Source organism: Mauremys mutica, chromosome 13 (assembly GCF_020497125.1).
Source record: "Mauremys mutica isolate MM-2020 ecotype Southern chromosome 13, ASM2049712v1, whole genome shotgun sequence".
In the NCBI taxonomy this organism is placed as follows: domain Eukaryota; kingdom Metazoa; phylum Chordata; order Testudines; family Geoemydidae; genus Mauremys; species Mauremys mutica.
The window spans coordinates 33,309,813-33,331,705 of NC_059084.1; the positions used below are offsets into that span (position 1 = coordinate 33,309,813).

The window sequence follows — 21,893 nt, forward strand, 5'->3', positions numbered from 1 at the left end:
TGTCATGAACCTTGTCTCTGAGTGATCGTTGGGCATCAGGATTCCTGGGTTCTCTCCCTGGCTTGGGGAGGGGGCTGGGGGCTAGTGGGTTAGAGCAGGGGCAGTTTGGGAGCCAGGACTCCTGGGTTCTGCTCTCGGAGGGAGTAGGGCTGGTGATGGGGCTGGGGGGCTGGGAGTCAGGCCTCCTGGTTGCCGTGTGTCTAGACTGTGTGGGAGGCACATGAGCTAAGCTACGTGGATATAGAACTAAACAGCGCTCTACTAGACTGAACGCACTGTGAGTGGCACTGGGTGAGGTGCTGCTATATCCCTGGGACACCCTCCCCCGCCCTCACTTTGGGCAAATCGCTGCGCTGCTTCCTACCTCAGTTTCCCAACCTGTAGCAGGGGGATAATGCTCTTGCCCCTGCTTGGTAAAGGCACGTGAGCATTAGGGCATGTACCCACCGGGATAGTGTAACTCTCTTGCCACTTGCTTTCACCGCTCTCCCCCAAAGGGGCAGCGGGTGCCATGTCCAGCAATGGAGACCCCTGGGCCAGGCTCGGTGCTGTGGTTTGCTCCCCAGGTCTGGGCAAAAACCCCTGGTAAAATCCCTCAACTTGGAGAAAAGCCGGGGCCTTTATAGCTTGGGGATCCCTTGGTCAAAAGACCCTAAACTGGGGTCCCCAGCCCCACCCCCCCATGAGGCATCCCAAATCTGAGTAACGGTGCAGAGTTTAGGGCACTGGGAAGAGTCAAGCTGGGGGAAGCTGCTGTACACGATACAGGACACCACCAGCTATTAGTGGAGCCTGCACCCCCCCTCCCCCGCCCCGAGTCGTGTGTCTGCACTCAGGGGGAGGGGCTCTCAAGCTTAGCCTATGACTGCCTGGGTGCCAGCGCCCCCCCCCCCCTGCCTAGCAGGTGCCCATTGCCAGCTGGGTGCTAACTAGCCAGGAGCCCAGGGCAGAGTTGCTTGCAGAGCCGGGACCTCCCCGGCGTCGCCCCGTCCGGCTCTCTGCCCAGTGGAACTGAGGCGGCGTTGCTCGTGCCAGCGTGGCAGCTTCACGCTGCGTACTTGGGAGCACAAACCGGCCCAGTGTCGTCGTGCCAGCCAAGCAATACTGACCCGGACGCCAGCTCAGCTATAGAAAGCCTCTGAGATAAGAGCCCACCGATAACATGCTCACCCTTCCTGGAATACGCCAGCTGGGAGTTCTCTCCATGCACTGGGCCTTTGGCACGTTGCAGCCAGCCAAGGCCGTAGCAGCAGCGAAATCTGCGTGGCACTAATACCTCCCCATTCAGTGCCCAGTCCCCGGCCAGTGAGAGCCTGGCTGGCAGCGGCAAGCTCCGGACTTCTGCTATGCTGAGAGGTGCACAGATTGTAGGCTGGACTTTGTGGGGGGGGGACAGACCTCTCAGAGTGATAGCGGCCTGGCCCCAGCAGAGACCTGGCCGCTGCATGGCATGGGGAGGGTATGTGGAGCAGCCAGCTCTCCCGTTAGCGTGTGCTGGGGTTTGTTACTGATTTACCATGTGGCTGCTGGATACCCCCAGCAATCTGAGCCAGGGACCAGTCAGTCATTTCACTAATTGCAGGGTGATGCATTACCTGTCCACAGGTCTGTATCTGCTCCAGTCCCCGGTGGAGCAAACGTACTGCTGAGCTCTCGGCCCAGACCTGGCCTTTGTCATGCCTCTGTGACCAGCATCTCCCCCATGCCCAGTGGGCCACTGGCTTTCAATGGAGCTCTCCCATGACACTTGTTAAGAACATAACCCAGGAGTGCTGGCTCACAGACCCCACCCCCCCGCTCTTACCACTAGACCCCCACTTCCTTCCCAGAGCTGGGGATAAGGACATAAGAAGGGTCACACTGGGTCAAACCAATGGGCCCTCTAGCCCAGTATCCTGTCTTCTGAGAGGCGCCAGTGCCAGGTGCTTCAGGAAGCGTGACCAGAACAGGGCAGTTATTGAGTGATCCATTGCCTGTCACCCAGTCCCAGCTACTGGCAGTCAGCGGTTTAGGGACACACAGAGAATGGGGTTGCATCCCTGACCACCGTGGCTAATCGTCATTGATAAGTTCATGGAGGATAGGTCCTATTCTTTTTTTAACCCAGATATATTTAGGCCTTCACAACATCCCCTGGCAATGACTTCCACAGGCTGCATATGAGACGTGTGAATAATTCTCTATTTGTTTGTTTGAAACTTGCTGCCTATTAATGTCAGTGGGTGACTCCTAGTTGTGTATGCCGGTGGTTTAGAATGGAAGCTCTTTAATGGGCTGCCAGAGCTGTAATTCCCCTTCCACCCACGTGGGGGTGACACTGAGCACAAAGTACTCCAATCCACGGAGGGAAAAAGTCTGGACAAGCCGAGAGGACACCGAGCTTTAGCACGGTGCGTCCCAAGGCCAGCAGCAGCCACGCACCAAGGAGCTGACGGCGTCACTCACCTAAAGCCCAATGGCCTCTGAAAATCCCAGCCTCCGCGGCTGCTGTTCCTGGTCAGGCCATGTGCGGAAACTGAGGCATAGTACACTAAAATGAATCTCCGCTTTAGGGCACCTGGGAAGAGCAGTATGGGGCCCTGGGAATAATCCAGCAAGGTTGGTGCCACTTGGCATCCCATCTTGAATAGTGGGAGGAGCCTGTAACTCAAAGCATGGTGGCCTGACCCCAGCTGCCTCAGGTTTCACGTGCTGCCGGGCACCTCGCACCAGGTTCAGCGATGCTTGGAGGGGAGAATGGGCGAGCCAGGCATGTGTAGCACCATGACACTGTCCTCGCCTGCCTTCTAGGGCTCCAGCTACATGGGGGCAGGGGCTCTTTCCCTGGCACTCGGTGCTGGCACCAGTACCCCTCTGCGGTGCTAGGGAGTAGGGCAGGGGAAAATCAGCAGGGGGCGCTCTCCCCTGCCTGCCAGTGCTGCCCCAATGCCCCAGTATGGGGCTAGGTGGCGCTGTGCTGCAGGACACAGACTGAGTGGCTCACTGTGGAGGGGGTCATGCTGTGAGGGAAAGCGAGAGGCTCAGTAGGGGGCAGTGTGCTGTTGGGGACAGAGTGAGGGGCTCAGCGAGGGGGGGCTGCGCTGTGGGGGCACATGATGGGACTTTCCCCACCTGCAATGTCTACGATCAGCCCCCTATGGGTTTCTGGGCCCCTACTGGGTTTTTTTCCCCCTTATTCTCACCTGAGCCTGCTCTGGGCAACACCAATCCTGGCCCGCTCCTTCATCCGGCTGTGCCCCATGGAGCCCCACCTCCCCGTCCCCTTATGTCACACACGGCCAGTCACAGACGGGTGCAGGGCAGATTCCTCTACAGATTTTATTGTTAAGGCTGGGATGGGCTGTCAGTTGCTCTGGTACAGCCCCAGCCCCATGGATATACAGCTATTACAGCCAGACAGAGCCCAATACATCAGCAGTACAGTCGGACATAAGAGCCTGGTACATTAGCAGTACAGCTGGAGCCTGGCGGAGCCAGAGCGCAGCACACAGTGTTGTTTCAGTTGGAGCCTGGTACATCACCGGTACAGTCAGAGCCAGAGACCGGTACATGGGTAGCACAGTTGGAGCTTGGTACGCACAGAGCTGTTACAGTCACAGCTTGTTACCGTTGGAACCCAGTTCAAACAGGACCTGTTACAGTCAGCACAGGTGGCGGTCGCTACATGCAGGCTGTCACAGTCAGAGCCTAGCCTTATAGTGCCCAATACAGGCAGAGCTTTACAGCAGTAACTCTACACCATCATGAGTCTATTACACCTGGAGCCCTCTACTTACAGTGCCCATTACAAACCCAGTACAACCAGAGCTGGTTACATACACAGCTGCTACAGTCAGAGTCCATACAGAGTCCATTACTAGGCCCAACAGTCAGAGCCTGGTGCAATTGTTGGAACCTACCCCAGGCTAAATCTGTTACAGCCAGAGGCTGGTACAACCAGGCCCTTTTACAGCCGGAACCCAACAGTCAGAACCTGCTACAGTTGTGGCCTGCAGTATGGGGCCCTGGGAATAATCCAGCAAGGTTGGTGCCACAGTTGGAAGCCAGTTGAGTATCACATTCCTGCAGGCCCCCTTCTCATACCACCACCCCCGCCGAGCAATTCTCTGCCTCAGCCACGCTCCAGCCAGCACGGCTCCTGCACACACGCCACACGCCGCTAAATATCTACGCAGGTTAGTGCACAGTGCCCCGCCCCCTTGCACCTGCGCCCCCTGGGAGAGACACCCTGAACACCCAACTTCTGTGGGGAATAACCATGAAGGGAGCCAAACACAGACACAGGGGCCTCCCAACCTCTCAATGAGAACCCAGGCTGGGGGATGGCGAATGGCTTTGCAATGCATCCTGGGAAAGGATGGAGACGTGTGTGTGTGACCCCCAACTCCCCACACACATCAGGACAGATGTGGGCAGGGGGCACTCGGGACAGACAGAGACATGGTGTGTGTGTGGGGGGAGAGAGACTCCCAGAAGAGGGGCGCCCAGGACAGATATGTATATGGGGGGGGGTGACTCTTGGGATGGTGGATAGCACGGCTGTCTCTGGACAGACAGATGGACAGAGGGGGAAGGGCTCACAGGAGGGGGATGTTCATGACAGACAGATAGACACCAACGGGGCAGGACCAGGACTGCCCTGGGACAGACGGACAGAAGTCAGGGCTATGACAGGCAAAGGGGGTATGGGGAACACACAGGGCCCCTCCTAGAACCTCTTCCCCTCCACTTGCAAAACACCCCCCCCACAAAGATTCAGACAGGCTGAGGAGGGGGGAGGAGCCAAGGCGATAGGGGAGGGAAGGCGTGGGGCTAAGGAGGGGGAGGAGCCAAAGGGAAAGGGGCGGGGCCCAGGAGGCGTTGATTATTTTGTTTTTAAAGGGTTAACGCTGCTTGTGCTGTTGTTTCTGAGATCGGGGCCTCCCCGGTTTAGTACCGTTAGGGGGTGAGCGTCGCGTGGCCCCTGGGGCCGGAGTGCATTGTGGGATAGCAGGAAGTCCCGGTCAGAGGCGGGAGGCATCTCCATCCCCTCCCCCTCCTCTGCTCAGCAGGAGACCTCCATGGTTTGGGCTCCGCTCCCCGGGGCCGGCCGTGGCGGCTGCTGGGGGCTCCCCGACTCGCTGTTCTGGGATAGGGTGCGGGAGCGGGACTGGCTCCCGTCCCCTGAGGCTGCGCTGGACAGCGAGGCGGTGCGGGAGCGCGACAGGCGCGTCATGCAGGAGGAGGCCACTGCAGGGAGACAGAGAGGGGAGGAGTCAGACTGGCTATGCCCCTGTTATGCCCCACCCACCAGCAACAGACCCCACCCACCCCTACACCCCATCCCAGCAATAGGCCCCCATTTGTACTGGTGTGCCCCACAACAGGCTGTGGAGTGCGGGGGGAGGCACAGCCAGGCCATGCAGAGGGGCAGGGAGCTCCCCACCCCAACTGCACAATGCCCCTTACACCTGTACAGGGAGTGGATGGAGGGGACGAAGGGGAGGAGCCAATGTGGGGCACGTGGGGTGCATGGGAGGCAGTGCAGGACACTGGGGTGTGGGGGGCAGGGAGCCAGTGCAGGGTGTGGGGTAGGGCAGCCATGTGTGGGGGTCTGGGGGTGCATGGGGGGGAACAGCAGAGAAGGTACCTGACCTCATACTCAGTTTCCTGTCCAGGACGTAGGGGACTGAGAAAGAGAGACAGATGCTTCAGGGGCTGGCCTGGCTGTGGGGCAGAGGCTCAGGGCTGGGGAAGGGCCAAGGACCCAATGCATGGGGGAGGGGGCAGCTCAGGGCCGGCTCCAGGGTTTTTGCTGCCCCAAGCAGCAAAAAGAAAAAAAACAACAAAAAACCCAAACGCGATTGCGATCTGCGGCACTACCGCTGCCGCTTCAGTCTCCGGCGGCTGGTCCTTCGCTCCGAGAGGGAGTGAGGGACCCGCTGCCGAAGAGCCGGACGTGCTGCCCCTCTCCGTTGGCTGCCCCAAGCACCTGCTTGCTGGGCTGGTGCCTGGAGCAGGGCTGGGAGATTGGGACCCCCGCCTCGCCCCACGGCGGCTACTCACTGTATCCCATGCCCTGGACGAAGTACTTGAATGCCTCGGTCAGCTTCCCAGGCTGAGAGATAGGGACAAGATGGAGATTAGAACCCGTGCCCCACAGCTGGACCCTCCCCTATTGCCTCCTGCCCCCTACAGACCCTGGCTGTGCACCCCACCTCACAACCCTCCCTCCCGGCTACCCCCAACCCTCGCTCCATCCCTTACATAGCCAGACTGTGCCCCACAACTGGCCCCCTAGAGATCCTGCCTGTACCCCCCAGAGCACCCCCCCATTATGTCCTTCCAGTGCCTCCCCCCAAGCCCCTGCCCCCATGTGCCCTGCACCCCCCAACTACCGCCCCAGAGACACCCTCCCCCTCACGTTGCCCTGCACCCTCCATCCCCATTGGGAAGGCAGCTCTCACCTGTGTCAGCTGGGGCTGCCCCCCGGAATCTGCCATCTGGAAAACAAACCCAACACTCAACGGCTGGGGGGCCCAGGGTTGGGCTAGCAGGGGGTTGTGGGTCGGGAGTGAGGGGCACAGTCAGAGCTGGGGCAGTGGGGGAGCCCAGGGTTGGGCTAGCAGGGGGCTGTGGGTCGGGACTGAGGGGCACAGTCAGAGCTGGGGCAGGGGGGGAGCCCAGGGCTGGGCTAGCAGGGGGCTGTGGGTCGGGACTGAGGGGCACAGTCAGAGCTGGGGCAGTGGGGGAGCCCAGGGCTGGGCTAGCAGGGGGCTGTGGGTCGGGAGCCAGGGGTACTGGCAGAGCTGGGCAGAGGTGCGCCCAATTCTGGGCTAGCAGGGGCTGCGAGTCGGGATGGGGTGGGGGCAGGGGACGTCACTCACCTTGAGGAAGGAGGTCTGGGTGGGATCCAGTTTGGAATTACACTCCACCTGGTTTGGGAGGGGGCAGGGACAGAGAACAGTGTGAGGGGGAGCAGAGCACAGAGACACCTGGACCCTGAAACACCCCCCTAGCCCGACGACAGCCCAAGGCCCAGAGCTCGCTGTGCCCCCAGAGGACTGGCCAGGCAGTCCGACGTCACCCATGCGTTGCCTGGTATGTGTGGTGTGTAAGGCCTGGAGCCCCCGGCCTGGCCAGTGACACTTTGTATGACAGCTGTGTGGGCCTCAGTTTCCCCTGTGTGCCGCATGTCTAAGCAGAGGGTGGGAGAGGGTGTTTACTCTTGCAGAGGCCCAGGTATGACCCTGCCTAGCAGCCTGGATTCCAGCCCAGGGCCGGGACCCTTCGTAATCTATTAACAGCTGCCCCACGGGCCCAGCCGAACCTGGAGCCATCCGGTTTTGTGAGCTGTTTGCCTGGGACCCACGACAAAGGGCGGAGGAGGGGCTGTTGGGGGAGGGGATATAGGGGCCCGCTGGACTGGGGACAAGGAGCCCATGGGGACGGGGACAGACCCAGCTGGCCTGAGGGCGCTGAGAACATCCTGGGCTGGGTTCAGATGTTCACACTGGCTGAGCGTCACAGCAGGCCAGGGACCGGGGTGGACTCCCCGAGGGGGTTGTGTAGTTGTAGGGCTGTGATCCCCAGCAGGTCCTGAGGGAAACCGACACAATCCTGGTCAGTTTCACGCTGCTGGTCAGTGCCCAGAGCAGGAAATCGGCCGGTTTCCGCCAGGGCAGCCCAGGGGGCAGGTGACCCCCCTGCCTTTAGCAGGGATCAGACCCAAATCAGCCGGGGCGCAGAACCACAGAGTGTCTGCCTGTTCTAAACAGAGGACAGGCAGGGAGAGAAAGTGTGTGCGTCCGTCTGTCTGGCCATCCATCCCTGCCGGAGGGAATGAACGTCCATGTCCCTGCTGCCCCCAGCTCAGAAAGAGAGAGAGAGAGAGAGAGAGAGTGTGTGTGTGTGTGTGTCCGTCCAGCAGGAGGGACTCAATCCTGCACTGTCTGTCTGGCCCTATCCCCGCCACCCCCTGCTGGCGGGAATGAGCCTGGCTCTGGGTGCGTGTCCCATTCTGTGGTATGCTGGGGTTGTGTAGCAGGGTGCACTGTGGGGCTGCGCGCTATGTTGTGTAGCTGCGGGGGGGCTGTGTAGCTGCGGGGCTGCGCGCTATGTTGTGTAGCTGCGGGGGGGCTGTGTAGCTGCGGGGCTGCGCGCTATGTTGTGTAGCTGCGGGGGGGGGTTGTGTAGCTGCGGGGCTGCGCGCTATGTTGTGTAGCTGCGGGGGGTTGTGCAGCTGCGGGGGGCTGTGTAGCTGCGGGGGGCTGCGCGCTATGTTGTGTAGCTGCGGGGGGGTTGTGTAGCTGCGGGGGGGTGCTCTATGTTGTGTAGCTGCGGGGGGGGGTTGTGTAGCTGCAGGGCTGCGCGCTATGTTGTGTAGCTGCGGGGGGTTGTGTAGCTGCGGGGCTGCGTGCTATGTTGTGTAGCTGCGGGGGGTTGTGTAGCTGCGGGGCTGCGCGCTATGTTGTGTAGCTGCAGGGGGTTGTGTAGCTGCGGGGCTGCGCGCTATGTTGTGTAGCTGCGGGGGGGTTGTGTAGCTGCAGAGCTGTGTGCTATGTTGTGTAGCTGCGGGGGGTTGTGTAGCTGCGGGGGGCTGTGTAGCTGCGGGGCTGCGCGCTATGTTGTGTAGCTGCGGGGGGCTGTGTAGCTGCGGGGCTGCGCGCTATGTTGTGTAGCTGCGGGGGGGTGCTCTATGTTGTGTAGCTGTGTGGGGGGGTTGTGTAGCTGCAGGGCTGCGCGCTATGTTGTGTAGCTGCGGGGGGGTTGTATAGCTGCATGGCTGTGCGCTATGTTGTGTAGCTGCGGGGGGGCTGTGTAGCTGCGGGGCTGCGCGCTATGTTGTGTAGTTGTGCATTGTGTGGTTTGTTCTGTTACTCACCACGGCATCTTCGTGGGGGGCCTGGTCTCCCACCACCAGCATCACGGGGCACCTGTGGGGACAGACAGATGGAAAGGGCTGGTCAAAGCGCCCCTCCCCCTGCAGCTGCTCCAGTGGTCCGGGTGGGGGAGCTGGGCAGAGCAGAGCACAGGGGTCTGCTGGGTGTCCCCCCTCCATTCCTGGGGGGTTCTGGGGACAGGCCCCACCCCTAACCGGGGGGCTGAGGGTTACTTGGGTGGGCAGCGGTATGGGGTTGCTGTGAGGTGTTTGTGGGGTACCCGGGGGGGAGGGGGTCCCTGTGGGGGGCTGAGAGGTGTTAGGGCCTTTATGGGAGGCCATGAGCAGGGGTGTCCTAGGGGGGCTGTGGGGTGTTTGGGGGATACCCGGGGGGGAGGCTCACTTACTTCAGGGTGACGTCTCCTCCGCGTTCGAAGTTCAGGTCCCGGCGGCTGATGGGGAGGGAAGAAATGGGGAGCTGAGAACTGCCCAGCACCCCCCCCCCCCCCGTCTCCCAACATAGCCCTGAACCCCCCCCAACCCCCCCTGGTCTCAGCACAGGGGGGGCGGAATCGGCAGCAAACTTCCCTGCCTGGGGCCCCCAGGTCACCTCTGTCCCATGAGCCTTTACGGTAACTCCAGCCTCAGTCATGGCAGCCATGATAGAGCCCTCCTGCCCCCACCCAGCACCCTCCAGCCCCAAAGCTGAGCCCTCCAAACTCCAGCTACCTCCAGCCCCACCCCATGGCCAAGCCCCCCATACCCACCCTGCCTCCAGCCCAGCCCCACAGATGAGCCCCCCACACACGTGTTATAGCTGCTCCAGTAGAGCTGAATGTTGCTGAGGTTCGGGGCGCTGACCAGTGCCTCCCTGTACTGCTGGACCAGCTCCGTGCAGCCGGACAGCTCCTCCTGGGGGGGGGGGGGAAGAGGGCATTACTCTCCAGTTACAGCCCCCTGCCGGTCCTGTTCTCCCCGCCCTCCCCCCACCCCAGCTCCTCCTGGGCGGGCAGGGTGTTACTCTCCAGTTACAGCCCCCTGCCGGTCCTGCCCCCCCCCGCCCTGCCCCCCAGAGCCCTGCCCCCACAGCTTCATGCAGCTGGACAGCTCCTCCTGCGGGGGAGGTGTGTGTGTGCAGGATATTACTGACCAGATACGCCCCCCCCCGCCAGTCCTGCTGACCTCCCTTCCCCCCCATGTCCTGCTCCCCCCTCCTTCTCCCCAGAGCCCCGCCCCCCTCCCCAGGCTACCTCCCTCTGCCCCGCTGGGTCTAGCCCTTGGGAGCGCCAGGAGTGGGGCCCACACGCAGATTCCCCCCCTCACCTGGCTGAAGAGATGGGCCAGGATCATCTCGGGGATGGACGAGGTCAGGCCGCTCAGCTGGGGGAGGAAAGCAGAAGGTGGGAGGGGGCACTGGGGATGGGGGGAGGGGATGTGGGGGCAGCACCGAGTGGGGTGAGAAAGATGTGACCAGGGTCGGGGCAGGGGGGATGCCAAGAGCTGACCTTAGGCCAGAAGAAAGTTCCCTCTGATCTCTCCAGCTGTCCAGGGTCTCTGTGTGGTCCCCCAGGCCTGTACGCGCCCCCCCCCCCGGCACAACCACCCCCATACAGGAGAGCCAAGGGAAGGGACCCCCAAACTCCCTACCTTGTGAGCCGCCCAGTCCATCCAGCCCTTGGCATTGGGGTCAATGTTGATCAGAACCAAGCCCTCCACGGTGTCAGGGTGAGAGAGCTGGGAGAGGGGGGAGAAGAGAAATAAGGGTGAAACCAGCCCCCACTACCCCCTGGTAGCCCAGCCCTTGCCAGCCCTGTGTTCCCGCCAGCCCTCCCGGTGCCCCTCACTCCTGACCTGCAGCCCCTGATAGCCCAGCCCTTCCCCCACAGCTCTGCTGGTGCCCCTCACTCCCAGACCACAGCCCCCTGCTATCCCAGCCCTGCGCTCCCCCCAGTCCTGACGGCCCAGCCCTTCCCCCCCCCAGTTCTGCTGGTGCCCCTCACTCCCAGACCGCAGCCCCCTGCTATCCCAGCCCTGTGCTCCCCCCAGTCCTGACGGCCCAGCCCTTCCCCCCAGCTCTGCTGGTGCCCCTCACTCTTGACCCACAGCTCCCCTGGGCCTGCGTCACTCACACTGTAGCGGGCGAGGATGTAGGCACCGGCTCCCACCCCGATGCCAATGATGCTGGTGAAGCTGTGGGAGGAGGAGGGGGGGTTAATAAACTATGTGTTTGGGGGGTGAGGGAGACGCATTGTTCCTAGCTCCCATGGACCATGAAATCCAGGACTTATCTGGTCACCGGCCCTACAAATTCACCCTCCCCCCCCCGCGTGGTAACAGGGAGCATGTCATGGTGACCTGGAACAGGCGACAGATGGACACAGGCCTTGGCTGTGTGATTTCACCCAGGGACAGTGTTTAGATCAGGCCTGGTGCACGAGGCCAGTGCGGGGCCGGAAACCAATGCCCCAAAGCCGGGAGGTCGGATGCGGCTGAACTGGGGAACATGGGGCCAGATTCCGTCTCTTTCCTCTCGCTCTGTCTCCTGTGGGTCTAAGGAGCGTCTGGTTCAGCTGCCCCAGGCTGGCTTTCTTGCAGCACGGCTGAGAGTCTGGGACCAGACAGGCCGCTGAACGCGATGCCCTGATGCTGCTCTATGAGTTTGCCAGGTCTCGGCACGGCTGATCAGGCTGTGGGCTGGGCCTGGGTTTTGCCAGCAGTGAGGCTGCAAATGAGTCTGTGACAAAGGGAATTTTCTGTTGTATTTTTGAGGCCTGTGTGTGCCTCAGTTTCCCCAAGACATTGCATGGGGTGACGAAGCAGGGGATTTTCTTGGTGTTTTTCAGGAGTGGTGTGTGTGCCTCAGATTCCCTGTGTGCTGCGTGTGTAACAAGGTAGGGGGAGGGGGTTTGTTGTTACAGAGGACCAGGTGTGACCTTGCCTAGCAGCCAGGACACTGACATAGGGAGATGGGGGACCCTAGCGACCAAAAGGCCCAGCCCAGCTTGGAAGGCAGCCGGTTCTGGCCAGTGGGAGGACAAAGAGCTGAGGAGAGAAGGGCCCGGTGACCTGAACAGCCAGTTCCAAGCAGGGGGAACAAAGGCCGGAAGAGAGAGGGCCCCAGTGACCTGTTTACCTGGGACCGAAGACAAAGGACAGGGGAGGGGCCGTGCGGGAGGGGCTGTTGGGTGATGGGCTGGAAGGAGGGGGCGGCCAGAGCCCACCTGGATGTGGAAGAGACCTAGATGTGGTGTGCTGTGCTGAGGGTTGCTAGGCCCGAGGGCCGGAGAACCTCCTATGCTGGGTTCAGATGCTCAGTACGCTGGCTGAGTCACTGCAGACTAGAGATGGGGGGGGCTTTGCTCCCCGGGGGGCCAGAGCGAGGGGACTCCCTGAGGGGCCCATGGCAGAGCCAGGTGTGCTGGAGGCACAGAGGTGCAGTCTCGGGAGGCAGCGGGGCCAGAACGCCTATCCCCAGTGAGAGCGAGTGATCTTCCCGCCGATGGGGGTTTCTCCCAGGGGCCGTACAGAGCCCGGAGCACCAGGCCTGTGAGTCCCTGACACCTGGCTACCCAGCGTTTGCTCTCTGGGCAGGCGAAGGCCACGTCTAGCCGTGAGGACGCTCTCTCCCCTCGGTGTGAATACCCAGCCCCGTGGGCGGCAGAAGCTGTGCGGGTGGGAGAAGCGCTGCGCGCATGGACGTGCACGCTGAAATAGTCACGCCCCGGAGCGACACACGCTTTGCCGACACTGGCTGTAGTGTAGATGTGGCCTCAGAGACACAGGTGGGGGCGTTGCCTGCTGTCTGAGCATCCTGAACGGGACAGGCTGACCCCGTATCAACGGAAATATCGCAAAGACAGCGGCGAACCCAGTCCCCAGGACATGGCCACCCTGGAGGAGATGGGTCCCCTGCCTCTCAGCAAAGATGCTGGCTGGAGAAGGAAGGACTGGGGAGGTGGGAGCTGGGAACGGGCAGACACCCAGATGCAGCCGGAACGCAGGGTACCTCCGGCTGGGCCCTGGCCGACCCGAACCGACGGAGCCTGGTTCACACGGTGCAAGGCCGGGCAGTCCCGGGGGCTGTTCACACCTTTGGCTCTTTGTTCCATCTCGATTAACTGAACAGACCAGAGATCGGGGTCCGGCCAGGCACCGCACAGACCCCCCCACCCCGAGACAGGGTCGTCGTCCCCCCCCCACACCTAAGCTCTGGGAGCCAATTCCCCCCCAGCCAGCCCCACAGTGGCAGGACGGGGAGGCGGGGGAGGGGTGCATGCTGTGTTTGTCTGTTCCTGCCCCCCACTCACTTCAGGTACTGCAAGATGCAGGGGATCATGTCGGCCAGCTGGTCCAGCGACGGGTACTGGTACCTGCGGGAAGAGGGCACATCAGCCGGGTGGGGGGTGGGGAGACAGACTGCACTGGGGAGGGATGGGGGGCTCACCCCATGGGGAACAGCAGGGGGGGGAGGGGAGCAGAGAGGGGTAGGGTGGTGGTGGGGTGTCTCTTTCCAAAGGGAAAACTGGGAGTGGGGAGAGCAGGGTGGGGAGCAGGGGGTCTCACCCCAAGGAGAACAGCGGGAGTGGGGAGAGGAAGGGATGGGGAGCAGGGGCTCTCACCCCAAGGGGAACAGCGGGGATGGGGGGCAGGGGGAGGAGATGGGAGCAGGGGGTCTCACCCCAAGGGGGACAGCGGGGATGGGGGACAGGGGGAGGAAAGGGTGGGGGACAGGGGGAGGGGATGGGGGCAGGGGGTCTCACCCCAAGGGGAACAGTGGGGCGCCTTCCTCCATGCCAGGGGCATCCACGTGAACCACCACGAAGTTCTTGACAATCTCCTGCATGTCCTCGAAATGGAAGAGCGTCTCGAAGCAGGACTGGTCTGGGGAGGGGGGAATAGTGTCAGAGCAGCTGGGGGCAGGATAGGGGTGCTGTCTGTGGGGGGAGCTCCCAGCAGGGGGCAGGAGTGGGATGGGAGCTCCCAGCAGGGAGTGCTGGGGGGTCAGGGCGGAGGGGAGCTCCCAGCAGGGGGCACTGTGGGGAGTGGGATGGGAGCTCCCAGCAGGGGGCAGGAGTGGGATGGGAGCTCCCAGCAGGGGGCACTGTGGGGAGTGGGATGGGAGCTCCCAGCAGGGGGCACTGTGGGGGGTAGAGCAGGGGGGGAGCTCCCAACAGGAGGCACTGGGGGGAGTGGGATGGGAGCTCCCAGCAGGGGGCACTGGCTGTTGGGGCAGCAGGGTCACGGCGCTGGCTGTGGGGGGAGCTCCCTGCAGGGGTCATGTCCCCCACTCCCAGCCCCACTTACGGTTGAGCCCCACATCGTGGTAGGTCAGGATGGCCGGGCGCTTGGGCTTCGGGGTGCCATGGACAGTGAAGGCCACGAGTCCATAGGGCGTCTCCACTGAGTGCTTCTGCCAAAGAGAGAGAGATGGGGGCTGTGAGGCGTGTGGGGGGCTGCCCCACGGCTGGTACACGTCCCAGGTGGAAACAGCCGATGCCGTTGCGGAGAGGGGGCTCCCCACTTTCCAACAACGCAGGCTGGGCAGCCATCGCCCAGGGGACGCCTGAGATATCGGTCCCCAAAAAGCCCCTGCCCCCGATCCATGGCCCATACCCTGCCGTGGGCTCCCCACAGAGCTGGGCACCCCCGGCTTCAAATCCTGACTCCCCAGCGGAGGCTGGGGGAAGCAAGGCCAGAGTACCTGGGGGTCCACTGCTAATGTCCTGCTCCCCCACGCCCAGGACACTGCGAGCGGGGTTCAAGCCAGGCAGGGGTCAGTGCAGCTCAGACAACAGGAGCCAGGACTCCTGGGTTCTCTCCCCAGCTCTGGGAGGGGAGTGGGTTCTAGTGGTCAGACGGCAGGGGGCTGGGGACTAGATGGGGTGTTGGGGGGGCAATACAGCAGTGAGCACCCCTTCCCCCCAGCGTGCCCTTTGCCCTCTGACCTTGCCCGGGACGGGCTGCGAGGGGGGAAGCAGCAGGGGCTTCTCCTCAGTGATCTGCACCTCGTGGAGCTCAGTCATGGCTGCGCCTGGGGGAGAGGGAAGAGCAGGGGGGTCAGAGCAGGACACAGAGACACCTGCCGGTGCTGCCCCTTCCCCATCCCGACACACAGACCCCCCCAGAGCCACCCCCCGACACACAGACCCCCCCGAGCCATCCCCCCGAGCCACCCCCCCGACACACAGACCCCCCCAGAGCCACCCCTGACACACAGACCCCCCCGAGTCACTCCCCCGACACACAGACCCCCCCGAGTCACTCCCCCGACACACAGACCCCCTAGAGCCACCCCCCCGACACACAGACCCCCCCAGAGCCACGCCCCAACACACAGACCTCCCCAGAGTCACTCCCCTGACACACAGACCCCCCAGAGCCACCCCCCCGACACACAGACCCTCCGAGTCACGCCCCAACACACAGACCCCCCCAGAGCCACCCCGACACACAGACCCCCCCGAGTCACTCCCCCAACACAGACCCGAGCCACCGCCTGAGACACAGACCCCCCTAGAGCCACCCCTGACACACAGACCCCCCACGTCACTCCCCCAACACCCAGACCCCCCCAGAGCCACGCCTTGACACACAGACCCCCCGAGAGCCACCCCTGACACACAGACCCCCCCAGAGCCACCCCGACACACAGACCCCCCCGAGTCACTCCCCCAACACACAGACCCCCCCCGCGCCACGCCTTGACACACAGACCCCCCAGAGTCACTCCCCCAACACACCGACCCCCCCAGAGCCACCCCGACACACAGACCCCCCCGAGTCACTCCCCCAACACAGCCCCCCCCGAGCCACCGCCTGAGACACAGACCCCCCTAGAGCCACCCCTGACACACAGACCCCCCAAGTCACTCCCCCAACACACAGACCCCCCAGAGCCACGCCTTGACACACAGACCCCCCTAGAGCCACCCCTGACACACAGACCCCCCCAGAGCCACCCCGACACACAGACCCCCCCGTCACTCCCCCAACACACAGACCCCCCCAGAGCCACGCCTTGACACACAGACCCCCCAGAGTCACTCCCCAACACACAGACCCCCCCAGAGCCACGCCCCAACACACAGACCCCCCCGAGTCACTCCCCCAACACACAGACCCCCCAGAGCCATGCCTTGACACACAGACCCCCCCAGAGTCACTCCCCCAACACACAGACCCCCCCAGAGCCACGCCTTGACACACAGACCCCCCCCTAGAGCCACCCCTGACACACAGACCCCCCCAGAGCCACCCCCTGACACACAGACCCCCCGAGTCACTCCCCCAACACACAGACCCCCCCAGAGCCACCCCCTGACACACAGACCCCCCGAGTCACTCCCCCAACACACAGACCCCCCCCAGAGCTATGCCTTGACACACAGACCCCCCCCCAGAGTCACTCCCCCAACACACAGACCCCCCCGAGCCACGCCTTGACACACAGACCCCCCCCTAGAGCCACCCCTGACACACAGACCCCCCAGAGCCACCCCCTGACACACAGACCCCCCGAGTCACTCCCCCAACACACAGACCCCCCCAGAGCCACCCCCTGACACACAGACCCCCCCAGAGTCACTCCCCCAACACACAGACCCCCCAGAGCCACCCCCTGACACACAGACCCCCCCGAGTCACTCCCCCGACACACAGACCCCCCCAGAGCCACCCCCTGACACACAGACCCCCCCCAGAGCCACCCCCTGACACACAGACCCCCCGAGTCATTCCCCTGACACACAGACCCCCCCTAGAGCTGCCCCCCCGACACACAGACCCTCCCCCCAAATACCCAGGAGATCCCTGTGGCCTGAGGTGCTCAGAGACCTCCCCTGCACATCCCAGGAGCCCCCTGCCTAGCCCAGCCCCCTACCCTGCTCTGGGCAGGGCCTCAGGGAGGAGGGGGCTTTTCCCAGGATTGGGGCTGGGAATCAGGCTCAGGAAGAGCCTCCCCCCCATTGGTGTCCCAGGAAGTTTGGGCATCAGGGTCCATTGGGGGGGGCAAATTCTGCCCCCCCAATCAGGAGGTGCTGGCTGAATGAGCAATGTGGGACCTGACTGTCTCCCACCCATCTGCCCCATGTCCCACAGCGCCTCTTGCTGGGAAAGTAGCCCTGCCTCTGTCGCCGCCCCTCACAGCGCCTGTGGGAGCGGGGATCCAGCCCCCAGCGCCCCAGGCGGGAAGGGGTTAGTCCCTGCAGCCCAGTGAGGGGAGAGAGGTGGGGTGCTCTGGCCAGGGGATGGGGGGAGGTCAGGGGGAAGCAAGGTACGATCCGCCGGACCCGACCTAAGGGAGGACGTGAAGGGGCACTGAGCCGGGCGCCGCGTGGGCAAGGGATTTGAACCTGTCCCGAGAAGGCGCCCAGCGGGATGGCGTGGGCAGAGCTGGGGCCCAGGCTGCAGCCTCTCTAGATGGCACGTGTGGGTGTGAATGCCCCCCCCCCCCGGCTGCTGGTTCCCGCGAGCGCCGTTCGCTCTCCAAGGGGGAAGAGCTGCAATGAAGGGGGGATTTTTGCTGGTATTTTGATGACCTCCAGTGCGTGCCTGATTTTCCCCATATGCAGTGTGGTTGCCCAGTAGGGTGACTAGAACGCAAGAGTAAAATATTGGGACACATGGGCGAGGGGGGGAGCCACAGGCTCACAGCGCCCACTGGAGCAATAGGGGAGGAGGGTGCACAGCCCTAGGGAGCTGCAAGGGTGGCGCATGGGCCCGGCTCCCGCTGCAAAAGGGGGAGTGGTCTCAGGGCTGGGGCAGGGTGTGGGAGGGGGTTTGGGGTGTTGACTCTGGGAGCCAGTTTGGGTGTGGGAGGGGGCTCAGGGCTGGGGCAGGGGCGCGGGAGGGGGTTTGGGGTGTTGACTCCGGGAGGCAGTTTGGGTGTGGGAGGGGGCTCAGGGCTGGGGCAGGGGCGCGGGAGGGGGTTTGGGGTGTTGACTCCGGGAGGCAGTTTGGGTGTGGGAGGGGGCTCAGGGCTGGGGCAGGGGTGCAGGAGGGGGTTCAGGTTGCGGGCTCTGGGCAGTGCTTACCTCAGGTGGCTCCCCAGAAGTAGCAACATCTGCGGTGAGGCAGCACTGCATGCTGCCTCGCCCCCAGGTGCCATCCCCGCAGCTCCCATTGGCCACAGATCCTGGCCAATGGGAGCTGTGGAGCCAGTGCTCGGTCGGGGCAGCGCACGGAAGGAGATGTCACCACTTCCGAGGAGCTGTGGTGGGGAGGTAGGGAGCCCTACAACATCAGGACAAATGGCATCCCTGATTGTACATCGGTCGGGACGCGGGACAGAAAGTTAAATATCGGGATAGTCCCGATTTTATCAGGAGTCTGGTCACCCTGTTGCCCAGGGTGGGGGAAGGGCTGTGTGCGCTTTCAGGAGAGGCTAAAAGACACCCGCATGGGTGACACCTCCCTGCCTCGGGGAATGAGGAGTCGTTAAGGAACCAGCTGGAACCGACCCAGGTGAACAAGGCACCCAGTGACCTGATGCCAGCTCCAGTGATGCCTAGATTCCCCCTCCCCCAGCTCAGCAGGGGAGCTGAGCAAAGACCCCCCCCAGCTGAAGCAGGTAGGGCTGGGAAGGTGAGAGCTGGGGGCGAGTGGGGGCTGCCCACCCGGGAAGGGACCAGGGGGTCAGACAGACACTCAGAAGCAGCCATAACACAGGGTGCCTGGGCCCTGGGCCGACCCACGCCTCCGCGTCTCCCTGCTGCCCTAAGGGCTTCCAGGGCCGCGTCCCGGTGACTAACCAAACTAATCCCGCATCGGTCACAGCTCTCCCAGGAGTCTGGCTCTGCTCATTGGGTGCGGCAGGAGGGTTGGAGCCCCAGCGGGTCGGGGAGCCCAGGTGGCCTCCCCTGAAGGGAGAATGGGACCCCCTGGGGGTGCTCTAAAGCTGGGGGCACAGCACTGATCCTAGGGATCTGCGACACAAGGTTGGGGGCAGGGGGAGGTTATGAGGGTCGGGGATGTTATGAGGGTGGTTGCCAGGTGTGGGGAGGGTTATGGGGGGCAGGCCTGGCAGCCAGGCAGGGTGTGGGGGAGTTGGGAGGGGAGTTATGGGGCAACAGGGACAGGTGGGGGGGGTCACAGGCGTGGGGGAGTTGGAAGAGTCATGAGGAGCCAGGGTGGGTGCCAGGCAGGATGTCACAGGGAGAAGGGTGGGGGGTTAGGCAGGAGGGCGAGGGGCCGGGTCAGTGACTGTCCAAGCTGGGTCTCTGCCCAGATGCCAGCAGCCAATGTCCCCTTAGCCCCTCAGTGCCTGGTCCATTCCCTGGACCCCTGCCCCTCAGTGCTGGTACCACAAGAGCTAATGCCCTCCCCCGGCCCCACAGGGTGTGGGATGTTTCCAGACCCAGGACATGTGGGGCCCTGGGAAACAGGCAGACCAGCAGTCTGTCTCTGCGCTGCCCCATGGGCTGGGAGGGCCCCCTCCCACAATCCCCTGAGCTTAGCTCTCCTGGCCCTGGGGCAGGTCTCCCTCCATGCTCCTGCGGAGCTTGGGCTGGCTTGGGGGTCAGCTTCAGGGGGAGGGGAGGAGACCAGCAGCTGGCTTGGGGGAGCCAGACCCAGCGCCCCTTGTGGACAGATCTCTGCAGGGGGCGGGACAGAGGTGGACAGACGGATGGACAGTTCAGGGGCAGGATGGCTGGGAGCTGGTTTGCTGGCTGGACAGACAGGTGGGTGGGGGTGGGGAGCTCTACCCCCTATACCCCACTCCCCTCCCGGAGCCAGGGATCGAACCCAGGAGTCCTGGCTCCCAGCCCCTGTTCTCAGAGGAGGCCAGGCGGCCCCACGGGGTGTGTGTGTCTGTCTGTCTGTCTGGCAGGCAGTGACCAACGAGTCTCTTCCCAGCCCCAGGGGAGAGGGGCACAGGGCTGGGCTCAAGAGGGGCCAGCCAGGGCCCGAGACTAGTGCCTCAGCCTCGTCAGGACCCCCCAGAAACAGCCCTGCCCTAGGGACGCCAGGATGGGCCCCCAGGAACCCACTCCCTCAGGACCCGCACAGAAACCTCGCCCGTCCTGCCCAGAGCTGGGGAGAGAACCCAGGAGTCCTGGCTCCACCCAGCCCCCACTGCTCTAACCCACCAGCCCCCCTCCCGGAGCTGGGGAGAGAACCCAGGAGTCCTGGCTCCACCCAGCCCCCACTGCTCTAACCCACCAGCCCCCCTCCCGGAGCTGGGGAGAGAACCCAGGAGTCCTGGCTCCACCCAGCCCCCACTGCTCTAACCCACCAGCCCCCCCTCCCGGAGCTGGGGAGAGAACCCAGGCGTCCGGTCCCCTTCGCCATGGTGGGTTTTTCCGCTTGACATTTCGCATGTCGCTGCTCGGAGGAAGCGACGGGAAGAGCCGGGAATCGAGCCGGGGAGACGGACACACGGAGCTGCGCCCCCGCCCCCTCCTTAGTGATCCCCCCTTCGCCCCCCCACATTCCCCCCTCGCCCACCCCCCCGCCAAGTCCTACCAACCCCCGCCCCCATTCTCAGCCCCTCCCATCGTCCCGATCCCCCCCATCTCAGCCGTGGCCCCACATCACCCCACTGTTCCCCCGGGACCCCTGCCTGAGACCCCGCCCCACCCAGACTGGCCCCCGCCCGAACACCAGCCCCTCCAGCCCTATCTGACCCCCCGATGCCCCACTCCAGAACCCCCCATCAGACCCTTTCCAGCCCTTCACCCCCCTGTACCTGCTCGGTCCGTGTGTCCGGCTCTGCCTGCGCCTCCCTCCGTCCGCCCCTCCACCTTCACTTGCCTTTGACTGACTCTGGATACAAACAACCCCCCCCACCCGCCACAGGCCCCTCCCCCTCCTACACCCCTCCCCCCAGCTCCGGGCTGCCAATCCCAGGGCCGGGGCGGGGGCGCAGGGGACTTCCCTGCTACAGCGCTGGCATGGGGGAGGGGACGAGGAGGGGGAGTGGGGAGGGGTCAGAGTGGGGGGAGGAGACAGGGAGAGGGCAGAGAGTGGGGGAGGGGCAGAAGGGGGAGGGGGCAGTATGGGTGGAGGGGGAGAGTGGGGGGACAGGATGGAGTATGGGGAGGGGGCAGTATGGGGGAGGGCATGGGCGGGGCAGAGTGAGGAGAGGGGGAGGGGGCAGAGTGAGGGGAGGGGACCCATCCTAGGGAGTCCCACCCCACGCTGGCTGGATTGGGGCTGGGCCCCATGCTGGGGAAGGACCCCATGGCAGGTGCTGTCCCGTCCCCCCCCATGGCTTATTCCTGGGCCCCGTCCACCCGGTCGGACCGGTCTGGGTCTAGCCCCGCCCTGCCCTGCACCAGCCAGCACAGCCGGCTCCTCCCGGATCCTCAGCCACGGGCCAGGGCACAGGCCCCCTCACCAGCTCTGTGTGACCCCAACCATCACAAAACAGGCTGTAGCTCCCAGCCCCACCCCCTGCAAAAAACCCCAGTGTATAGAACCCAGGCGTCCTGGCTTCCTGCCCCCCCCCCCAACCCAGGGATAGAATCCAGGCTTCCTGCACTAGCTGCTCTGCTGGAGTGGATGGGCCCATGGGTCAGATCAGGGGGAAGGGAAACCACGCTGGGGGGCATGTGAGGGGAGGGGACTGGCCCCTGGGGTGTGCAGCGGGGCTGCCATGGGTGCAGCTGGCTCCCATCACCCACTCAGTCCTGGACCAGGGTCCCTGCGGGACTGGTGTGTGGGGCACTGCCTGAGGGACCCACCATGGGCAGCCCCTCCTGGCAGCCAACCAGATGTGTCCTTCGCCCCCCACCCATCTGTCCGTCCATCCCCTCCCCCGTCCACCCCCGTCTGTCTGTCCATCCCATCCATCCATCTCCCCCATCCATCTATCCACCCTTCCCCTCCCTCCCTCCATCTGTCCACCCTTCCCCCGCATCATCCATCCATCCATCTCCCCCACCCATCCATTTGTCCATCCGTCTGTCCACCTCCACTCATCTGTTCGTCCATCTCCTCCTCCATCCACCCCATCCATCCATCCACCCTTCCCCCACATCCATCCATCCGTCCGTCTACCCCACCACCCATCTCTCTGTCCATCCCCTCCCCC

The 21,893-nt window shown here is 63.8% G+C and overlaps 1 protein-coding gene across 2 annotated transcripts; it reads right to left on the reverse strand.

The window, feature by feature from the left end:
- Nucleotides 1-3,293: 3,293 nt before the first annotated feature.
- Nucleotides 3,294-20,669, reverse strand: NDRG2 (NDRG family member 2). 2 transcript variants are annotated; one of them, XM_044985468.1, is made up of 16 exons: nucleotides 20,547-20,669; nucleotides 14,806-14,891; nucleotides 14,165-14,270; nucleotides 13,621-13,741; nucleotides 13,168-13,230; nucleotides 10,990-11,050; nucleotides 10,508-10,594; nucleotides 10,184-10,240; nucleotides 9,669-9,772; nucleotides 9,268-9,312; nucleotides 8,864-8,915; nucleotides 6,867-6,914; nucleotides 6,447-6,482; nucleotides 6,046-6,097; nucleotides 5,635-5,668; nucleotides 3,294-5,229 (listed from the first exon to the last, which is right to left on the reverse strand). In XM_044985468.1, the coding sequence occupies exons 2-16, from the start codon at nucleotides 14,881-14,883 to the stop codon at nucleotides 5,004-5,006; spliced, it is 1,170 nt and encodes a 389-aa protein (XP_044841403.1). In that variant the 5' UTR covers nucleotides 14,884-14,891; nucleotides 20,547-20,669; the 3' UTR covers nucleotides 3,294-5,003. The 2 variants fall into 2 exon arrangements, with proteins under 2 accessions (XP_044841403.1, XP_044841404.1); XM_044985469.1 differs by lacking the exon at nucleotides 5,635-5,668.
- Nucleotides 20,670-21,893: the final 1,224 nt, after the last annotated feature.